Raw genomic sequence first — 10,277 nt, 5'->3', positions numbered from 1 at the left:
AATCGGTACGTGTTTCTCTCTGAGCGTCGTAAGTATGTGATAACGTAGTTAGTTGGTAAATTGGGCAGGAATAGTTTAGTATTTTCGTCAGTCATGTAGACATCCTCAAAGAATTCTTTCAAGACGTGTAAGTGTTCTTTTAAAAACTCATCAGTGCTTCTGCTTCTCTTGATAGTTGTAATGTTAACTCGTGTTGTTCGGTTTGTATTTGGATTCACAATATCATATCTACACACTTTTGTTTCAGGATTGCAGAAATAACCTGGCCCACATCTTATAGTTGAAAACATATTTAAAGAAGTACCTGCTTCTTCACAAGTTACAAATTTAAGACTTCCACTTCCTGGTGTTTCTGGACTAGCTTCTTTTAAAAACATTTGATACCGAATTCTTGCACGGCGGTTTAACATTTCGATTAACATATCGTATCGAATAAGTCGATCAACAATAGGCTGACATTCGATCTTTTCAAAGGACAATGAATGTGCAGGAATAGGTTCATAGGCAACATTAGAGTTTTCTATAAGATCTCGTATGGAATAGTAACCAGGATTTGCTGCATAATGCATTTCTCCCCAGTGCATCTTAACCTCACAAATAGCATTTTGATCGCCTTCGATACTCATTTTAGCAATACAGAGAGCATTTAGAAGACTTTCTCTCAGCTTTGGAACGTATTCATAACACTTTTCTAAAGGCAAGGAGTTCTTAAAACTACATATCTCTGTATGAGAGGGTTTATCACAATTCTCTGTGACATCTAAATTAACTCTATCTTCGCTTTCCATTCCAACAAAAAACACTTCCCTCAGTTGACTTATTTTTGTGTATTCTTTCGGCCTTGAGACGTAATTTCTTAAATGACTTTTCAATTTCGATTTGTTGTCCTCCTGTCCTTTCACTAGTAATTTATTAACGGTATTATCAATTCTCAAGGAAACTTGATACTTTCGTTCCAAACTTCTAATGTTAGCACCGCCTATTCCAATAATAGATCCAAAAAAAGTTTCACCAACAAAATCGATGACTTCTTCTTCCCCGCACACTTCTGAGATATTCAATCTTCTTGGTCCATCTCCTGATACATTTGTTCTTAGAAAGGGATCAGAAGTTCTTTCAGATTCTGCACCAGCAACAAAGTCACGAAAATACTGCATGGCTGTTTCTTTAGCTTCCTTTTTACCTCTCATAACGATCTTGTTTCTCAGCTCGTCTTTTCTCATCTCAACGTTGAACTTTCTTTGCAACTCTTTAATATGTTGACCCCCTTTTCCGATTATTTTACCAAAATACTTCGAATCCAGAAACTCTACAGCTTCCCACGAATTGTCATCCTGATTAAATTTCTTTCTAACGTCAGGTTTACCCTCCTCAAATTCTTTAGTCGCAACAAAATCTTGAAACCAAATAATTGCTTCATTCTTTGATTTTTCATCCCCTTTTACTACAATTTTATTTTTTCGTTCATCTTTTCTCATTTGTAAGCCAAACTTTCCCTCTAATTTTTTAATATGAACGCCATTTTTGCCAATCAGCTCCCCAAAATATTTTGAATCTAGAAAACTAACAACATCCCAGCAACCGTCGTCATTCCGTTCTCGTAAAGTCTTGTGTCTTGCTTTTTTATGACTTCCGTTTTCTACATCGACATTGCGCTCATAAACTTTTGCAAGAATCATATCTTTGGCTTTTTCTCTTTCCTCAGTGTTTCCCTCAACATAAAATCGCTTGTTTTGAATATGAATTTTCGCACCAGTTTCATCTTTAATGAATTTCGATATTTCTGTTGAAGTAAACAAGAAGTGTAAAGAAACATCCAACCAGTCGAGCTCTTCTTTTTTATTATCACACATATTCAACTTACACACATAAAACTTTAATATTTTTAACGACCTTACTTTAAAAGTTCTATTCAACACACACTAGAAAATGTTGTTTACTAAAAACTCCAACTTAGTTTCCAGACTTCACAACTTGTACATGGCATGTTTCATTGATATTTGCTTTAACCGAGTTTGGTTATCAATCATGTATACAGAATTCTAAGAAAAATCTGTTTTTAATTTAAATGTTTTTCTAGCTTAAATCAAGAGATAACTGTCTCACTAACAAACACTCCCCCACAGTGTTTCTTGATTGGTTAAATATTTATGTTTTGTAAGAATATCATATAAATTCATATAAGTGGAGGAGTTAATTATTTAATTTTTTAGAAATTGATGTTTATACACCATTTAGACATATCATTTTGCCTTTATAAATCTTAACGCGGTTTCGGGCCTGGTCTCTAATTAGTTTGGCCAGAAAAAGTTTGTAAACGCTTCGCCTGTTTTACACGTGCATTTAATGGATGTAATTACAGCAATGATAGGATTTATAAGTAGATGACTCAATCTTGTTATGCTCACGATGAAAAAGCTAAAAAAGAGTGTGGCTAGCTACAAATGATACTGTTTCTCTCCAGCCTCGTCCCCAGGGTCTTGTGGCCCCTCAACCGTTTTTACGACGTGGTCTTTTCGCCGTTATCAACTTCATCAACAAAGCAAAATGCCCTGGGAACGAGGTTGGTTTTGTTCTAGTGTGTTAGACATTAAGAGAAACTAAAGATGCAGATCCTTGTAAACAAAGATAAATCAGACTGCATACATGTGACAGTTACCAAGTTTGCTCTAGATATTTTGTTTATGGAGAACCAACTGTTACTTACACCCAGACCCATCACTTAAAACTGGTTATGAAGTCTCATCACAAATGTCTTAAGTCTGAATATTCTAAGACGAAAGATTTGCCAAGTTAAGCATACATATTGAACATGCTATAAATCGTATAAAAAAACAGTTATTTAAAACTACAAGTATAATAAAATACATCACTAAAGATAAAATTGTGTTTTACGCTAGGCCTATATATAACAACTCCTGCCAGGATTCGAACTTGCGATCCTTACAAATATTTCAGAAGGGATATACTGACTACAAGAGTGTGAGAAGGTAAGAAGTTCCATCAAACATTCTTACTATTAAATATTTAAATATAAATAAAACTTTTAATAGTACTCCACCAATTTAAGTTTGGTCAATAAACACTTTTCACTGTCAATTCGGTGAGTTTCAGCGTGGCGTATTGTTTTGATTTTGCATCGAGAACAATGGACATGCGCACACATGCAAAAGCAAAGATATAAACAACAATTATCAACAATAGCATTTATTAAATAAAAAGAAAAGACTGAAACTAAAGAATGGAAAGTCTGCTCTCCTAAACAAAGAAGATATATAAACATTTACAACTCATCTATACTTTCAATGTGACAATGTGACAACCAGAAACCTTCTTTCCTCTTTGGTTAAAACGCTCTCTGTTAAAAGTCCTTCATTGTAGCAAGAACAACTTCTTTGTGATAGGGAAGCCAGGCATTATAAACAACAGTACTAGTACAAGCTAGATTCGTTAGCTGTAACCTTGCTGCAGCTTCAACATTACAGGTTTTCCAGGCACGCATGTACAATGGCAATAACATCTCCACTTTTTTCTAAGACTAGCCATAACTTGTGGAAAATGGAACGAGAACTTTGAGATTTTCTGCATTCAGTTTTACATAGCACACAGCATTTTTTGTTTGCATAAATTTTGTTTTATAAACATAAAATCTTAAATTCCAAGCTCAAAATATCAAATAATTAAATTTGTATGGATACAAAAACATTGCCCACAACTTAACAAATCTTCCGCATTAATTTTAAATTGATCTTAACCTAATTTGCACAAGTTATCCATGCTGTAAACTTCGTTTATCTTTGGTACCACAACACTTGTTGACCTTTGTTTTCAACAGTAGAAACACAACACTTTTTCTTCCCTGTAATTTTCAATTCTCGCAGTGTACGGGCATTATAATATAGATATAGTTAAAATTTAATTTCAGTTCCTCTTGGATCTTATGATCCTAAAAATATTTACTTTTTATTAATAGCCATTTTACCCTGCTTTCTTACCTACACAAAAGTGCGCGCATGCTCATTGTTTTCAAAATGAAATCAAAACAACTACGTCACGCGAATAGTGGTCTATCATAGTATATGGCTTCAAAGTTTCAAATTTGGAAGGATGTTAAGAATATCTAAGGTTTTGTCAATACCACGAAGTTCTGAAATGCCCCTTTAATTAAGAAAACAATTCCAGAGCATTTTGAGGCTTAAAACTATGTATATCAAAACTAAACGACTAAGATCTTTTCCTGCAGTAAAGCAGTCAAGAGTAATCATCGTGACTTGATAAAGTTGGATTTACACTTACACAGTTTTTTTATGTATTTAAGCAAACTAGTCGGTGGTTTTTGAGTCATTTAAAGTTTATTTCCTTGGAAATTATAAATCAGTTTTTTCACTACAAAAAATCATCACATTTTGAGTTAAAGTCCTTAACTAAAAGGAGAAAATAAGGAAAAGGGAGTTACGTGCCTCGTAAGATTTTTATGGTGCGATTAGAAATCCTACTTTGCAGTAATAGCAACTCGACATTTTCGTTCAATGATTATTACCATAAAAGCGCCTGTTTTTTTGAAAGACAAAGCTTTTGTCCGATATTGTTTTAAGTTTACATTCATCTAAACAATGTTGAATCAGAAAAAATAAAAATGCTCATTTTGATTAAATCGTTGTCTAATTGACTCGTTTTAAGTCATCTAAATTCTCACTTGCTTCTGCTTAATTGAGAATTAACAAGAAAGCCGGGCGACTTTACAACTGGGGAACTCTTTTGTTGAAATGTTAATATAGTTTTGTTACTGCGTGACCAGCGACTAACCAACAGAAATATTTTATCATGAAACGCAAGCGTTTTCATTGACTGCCCTAAAGGAAGAAAGTTTCGCGACTTATAGACAAATTTAATTACCATGAAATATGCCGAGGTGGTTTGCAAACTATTGCGTTCTACACATAATGCAAAAAGGGCGTATTAAATACCGTTCACCATGCTACTTATCTGTAAAGTGACGCTTTTTGATGGTTATTAACTTCAGGTTGTTAATGATGAAAAAAACAGTCAACCACTGCAAGTCTCCACATGATATTTCCAACACTGTATATAGAGGAAAAAATCGATCCTGCTTTTTTTTCCAAGTTTTTATTATGCTACTAATACTCTTCTACCGCAAATATAATACGGCTTAATACAGCATAATACAGGACAATACAGTACAATACAGCATAATACAGCACAATACAGTACAATACAGCATAATACGGCACAATACAGTACAATACAGCAGAATATAGTACAATACAGCACAATACAGCATACAGTACAATCAGCATAATACAGTACAATGCAGCACAAATACAGCACAATACAGTACAATCCGCATAATACAGTACAATACAGCAAAATACAGCACAATACAGCATAATACAGCACAATGCAGCACAATACAACATATTAAAGTATAAATTTCATACGCGTGAGATAAAAGTATGCCGCTGTATATTTTGTCTATACATTTCTCTACAATTTTTTATGATTAATCCTTTTGTTTTCACATAATCATAAACTTCGTCTATACTGACAACATATTCGTCCTGTACATTAAACAGTAACAGTATATAACACTTTGGATATTCTAAAAAGTGATTACGTTATTTGGAAGTAAAGAAAATAAATGAAACAAAAAGAAAAATAAAGCGAAGGTAATACAACTTTAGAACAACTGTCTATTTTGCTTTTTGGTATGCTCCCTTTCGGTTTATTGGACTTCCTTGATTCAGTTTGAACAGTTTTATGACTCTTATCTTTCGATGCTTTTTTATTCTGCGTTTCCAAAACGAATGAATTCAATATGACGTCATCATGGTCCAATGCTTTTTTCGTTTTCTAAAACAAAAGTAAAATTATTGCCTTGTTTGTGTCATAGTGTAGTCTTAACCCTATACTGAATCTTTTTGGTTACCTGTTTGGCGGGATAGGGAGGGGCGGTGATTAAACCACTTCAAATAAATTTCGAATGGCTTAACCTATGTTGATGAAACTTAACATGGATTGACAAAAACAAATATAGCATAAACAAAAAATGATTTGTGTATTTAAAATTTGCTGACAAATGCAAATGTGCCGTAATTTTTCTGTGCCATATCTGTGTGACCAAAGTAACTCAGTAACTTAACAGTCAATGTTTCTAGATAAGCTAGCAATTCCACCATTTAGTGTGCACTGAACCTAATGGAAATGATTTTTACCGTGGTAGCGAAAAGTATATAAATTTGGCTTACCTCACATCCAACGTTATCAATGTTAAGTACCAATACATATTCAATAATAGAGATAAGTATAAACAGTATATTCACAATCAAGAAAAGTTGCATGGGTGTCACATATTTCACTTTCACTGTTTGCTCTGTCGCACTTTGTAGAATGACAACGTTTGTAAGAACTGTAGTCACAATCAGAGTAATACGGGCTGGTACTGCAGATGGTGGAAGCCAGTAAGAGCCGAAGTTGAACATCATTAGCACAACAGTTGGCGCGTAAGCTCGAAAAAGGTAGTAGGTAAGCGTTCTCTTCACAACAAATGTATAAACCAGATTGTCATAATATTCAGTACCATCTAAAACAATGAATTTTAAGACAGGTTTATCGGCATGCATTTTTGTAGGGAGAATGTTTCGCAGTTAAAGAAACCTGTGAATGTTTTTTACTTTGCGGGGATTTAATTTCGCGGACCAGCCCTATTTTGGATTTTTAGTGGGTATTTAGTTTTGCTGCTTGGCCAAAACTTGGATATTTATTTTACCTGCCATAGGGATTGTTCTGTTATCCCTTTTGGTTTATTAACGCGGGTATTTATCCAAAATGGCTGCACTATTGCTTCTTTGTGTTAAAATTGCACGAAATAGTCATGCTCAGAATATGTGCGACGGCTAGAAATGTGTCCCGGAATATATGCAACTAACAAACTTCCGAGACAGGGTAACAACTAATCTTTGTTGTTTCTTGCGCTAAGACTACAAATATCCAAAAAAAACTATAAAAGTGCAGTGGTTGAGATTTCTGCGGCTTTTGTAGCCCGAATCAAACTTGAAGTGGCAAATGCAGAAGAAAAAAATAACTTACTTCCTATAACTTGATATTGAGGTACCGTTCTCTCAGCTTTGGTCTCGATGAGCTCATAACCAGATAACTCAACATTTTCATTGTTGTATGTAAAAGGTGATTTATGCAGGAACAGTTGCAAGCTCTCGGTATTAAATGCGACTATAATAAAATTATTTATATCAGTTAGATTGACCCTCACTGAAGTAAAAGTAATATACCTATGCAATGTTGTTATTGTTGGTTGTTTTGGTCAAAGTTGTGGTTGTTGTTATTGTGTTCGATGTGGTTGTGGTTATTGCGGTTTTTTTTATCGGTCTTGTTGTGGTTATTGCGGCTGTAGTTGTTGTGGTTGTGGTGTTTGTGGTGTTGGGTGTTGTGTTTGTGGTTATGGTAAGTGTGGCTGTGGTTGTGGTTATTGTGGTGTTGGGTGTTGTGTTTGTGGTTACTGTAAGTGTGGCTGTGGTTGTGGTTATTGTGGTGTTGGGTGTTGTGTTTGTGGTTATGGTAAGTGTGGCTGTGGTTGTGGTTATTGTGGTGTTGGGTGTTGTGTTTGTGGTTATGGTAAGTGTGGCTGTGGTTGTGGTTATTGTGGTGTTGGTTGTTGTGTTTGTGGTTATGGTAAGTGTGGCTGTGGTTGTGGTTATTGTGGTGTTGGGTGTTGTGTTTGTGGTTATTGTAAGTATGACTGTGGTTGTGGTTATTGTAGTTTTGGTTGTTAAGGTGGTCGGTGACGTAATCGAGGTGCGTGAGTTGTAGTGACTACGATAATAATGACAAACTTACAGCTTTCAATAATAAAAGGACATTTTTGTGTATCCATTGGAAACATTCTAAGATCCATAATGCAAGAACAAATGGCTTTAATCCTATAAAATGTTGAGCAAAAATGATATTCAAATGCCATGGTAAATAGAAAATACAATCAAACAGAATAAACAATCGAACAGTTTTTGAAAGCCAATTATTTGTTGTCAATATATTTTTGAAAAATGTCATGGATTTTTTTGAAGTATCAACACCTTTCAGAGTTTTTAAGTCAATCAGCTGAGCTGGGGAAACAACTAGCTTTTTTTTGTCATTTCTTATTTTTTTCCTGATATTAATTTTTAGCACTAAGTCGTTTTTAAATAAAAGTATGAATTATCTTCTCCTGGAGTGCCCTGAATAAGAAATTCAAAATCTTATTTGCATTTTTACAATGTTTTGATTTTGAGCACATTTCTTAAACTAGGCTGCAAGCGAGTTTATGCTATCCGCTGTTGTTTTAAAGTCTTAATAAAATAATTTTACTGAAAACCAAAATAAACAAGTTTAATTAAACTCCTACAATCTTGGACATAAATTAGTGGAGAAGTATTAAATTTTAACACCCCTTTTTCCCTCCAAGGTCAGTGTTGCAGCCAAAACAGTGATTGGCCTTCAAAATTCAACTTTGAAGGTGGGGAAAGGGGAAATTAAAAACTCCATACATATTTTGTCAAAGAGTGTAGTTATTCGTTGTTAATGCTGTGAATTATTAAACTTCTCCTGTTAAGTATAGTACAGTTGTTCTTTAGCCACCCGAATTTCTTGTCCTTACGAAAACGCCTCATTTCAACTATGTTAAACTTGCATATTAAAAATAGAACAAATAACAAATATAAAGCTTACGTACTTTTGAGAAACGTAGACATTTCCTTGTGGTGATATCACCGTTCGGACAGACCTTTTAAAGCGTTTGAATTGTCTCACATTGACTACGGCGGGATCTGGGATCCATATTTGTTCGTCCGGAGGAAAATTGTGCGTAATGGACGAGCCGTTAAATTTTAATCTTGGGTCTCTCCACCATTGGCGATGGTAATAACCAATTTCGTATGTCTAATAAAACAAAAAGGGCTAGAAGCAAAGGATTTATGTGTCTTTCTATCCGCTGACAGATACTAGTTAAAGTAAGTTCAAGATATCGCACGCTGCTGAGTTCAATATGGTGTAAATTTTTCTTAAATTTTGCAGATAATTATTTTACGAGCTTTTAGGATCATAAAATGTCGGTAATAGTTAAAAAACAAGAAAAAATATAACATAAGGTAGATAAATTTTTACCTGTTTCTAAGGAAAATAATTATCTTCTACGTTAATTAAATAAGGTAAATAACATAGTAGGTCTACCATGGTTGACACAGAGAGATTGAAAGTTTTGCAAAATACTCTGTATATCATGTACAAACAGTGTTAAAGAAAATAAATGTTTTTTTTCATTCTCATCGCCAGAGCTCTTTAAGATAAACTCACTTTCGAGTTTATATCAAAGAGCTCTGGCGTCGAGAATGTGTTTTTTTTATATATATCTTTACCTTTAAATTATGGGGTTTTCAGCATAATGAAAACCTTTTTTAAGCTTTTTTTGTAGCGCCAATCGAGAATTGCGCTCTGTATCGGAAATGTGATGTTTATTTCCTTTAAGCCAGTTCCTTTTTTCTGTACTAATGATAACACTTATCTTCGGTGATATCATTAAGGATAGTAAAAAATACGGAAAATGATATTAAAAATGATCATTTACAAGCACTTACAAATGTTCTTTCATCTACTGGTCCCAGAGATACTATATGTATTTGTGTTGTGATATTCACCGGACCAACTTAAAGAAAAACAAAAAACATCAATAGGAAAATTGATTATGAAAATGTTCCACAGACCTAAATGACGAAACTACACGTTCTTTTAACATTTATGTAGGATTTCCAGTCTAAAACTTTCTAAATTTTTGAGCTTGAAGTTATGAATTTTGAAAATAGACTTACTTTCATGGTTCGGTCGCACTTTTTTATCGTAATCAATCGCTGCAACGACGTCATCAATTGAAATTATCTTTGCGCACGTGGTTGCGGTGAAAAGGTGAAAAAACAACATAAAGGTGAACATCTTGTGCTTGAAAAGTATTAAAAAATTGATTTAGTAAAAACTTTAGTTTTAACCAACTTCAGCATATAATATATAAACAATTGTAAGGAAGACCTTCCGTTATGAAATTGAATTTTTTTTAAAAAAGCCAATCGCATGTGATATAATTCGATTATCATAATCGCATTGTATTGAACAATGTTACTCTGCTTTGAAGGGTTGGTAATAATTCAACAACAACCATATACCTAACATAAATTATTTATATTTGCATTGTTTAGCAAAAAAATACTATTCACAAT

At 33.8% G+C, this 10,277-nt stretch overlaps 1 protein-coding gene across 1 annotated transcript; it reads right to left on the bottom strand.

The window, feature by feature from the left end:
* Positions 1–2,112: 2,112 nt before the first annotated feature.
* LOC130649010 (gamma-aminobutyric acid receptor subunit rho-3-like) lies at positions 2,113–10,123 on the bottom strand. The gene is made up of 7 exons (XM_057455193.1): positions 9,876–10,123; positions 9,645–9,712; positions 8,744–8,949; positions 7,873–7,955; positions 7,108–7,248; positions 6,267–6,601; positions 2,113–5,871 (listed from the first exon to the last, which is right to left on the bottom strand). The coding sequence occupies exons 1-7, from the start codon at positions 9,994–9,996 to the stop codon at positions 5,632–5,634; spliced, it is 1,194 nt and encodes a 397-aa protein (XP_057311176.1). The 5' UTR covers positions 9,997–10,123; the 3' UTR covers positions 2,113–5,631.
* Positions 10,124–10,277: the final 154 nt, after the last annotated feature.

The sequence above is a fragment of the Hydractinia symbiolongicarpus genome, chromosome 7, assembly GCF_029227915.1.
Source record: "Hydractinia symbiolongicarpus strain clone_291-10 chromosome 7, HSymV2.1, whole genome shotgun sequence".
Taxonomy (NCBI): Eukaryota; Metazoa; Cnidaria; class Hydrozoa; order Anthoathecata; family Hydractiniidae; genus Hydractinia; species Hydractinia symbiolongicarpus.
This window is presented reverse-complemented; position numbering and strand designations above follow the sequence as displayed.

Excerpts from the sequence above, each read along its gene's own strand:
- LOC130649010 (XM_057455193.1), bottom strand. The coding sequence starts at position 9,996 with ATGTTCACCTTTATGTTGTTTTTTCACCTTTTCACCGCAACCACGTGC. Across the intron at positions 6,602-7,107 it reads TCAATATCAAGTTATAGGAA|ATGGTACTGAATATTATGAC; the intron begins GTAAGTTATTTT and ends TCATTGTTTTAG. Across the intron at positions 5,872-6,266 it reads TTGATAACGTTGGATGTGAG|AAAACGAAAAAAGCATTGGA; the intron begins GTAAGCCAAATT and ends CTTTTGTTTTAG.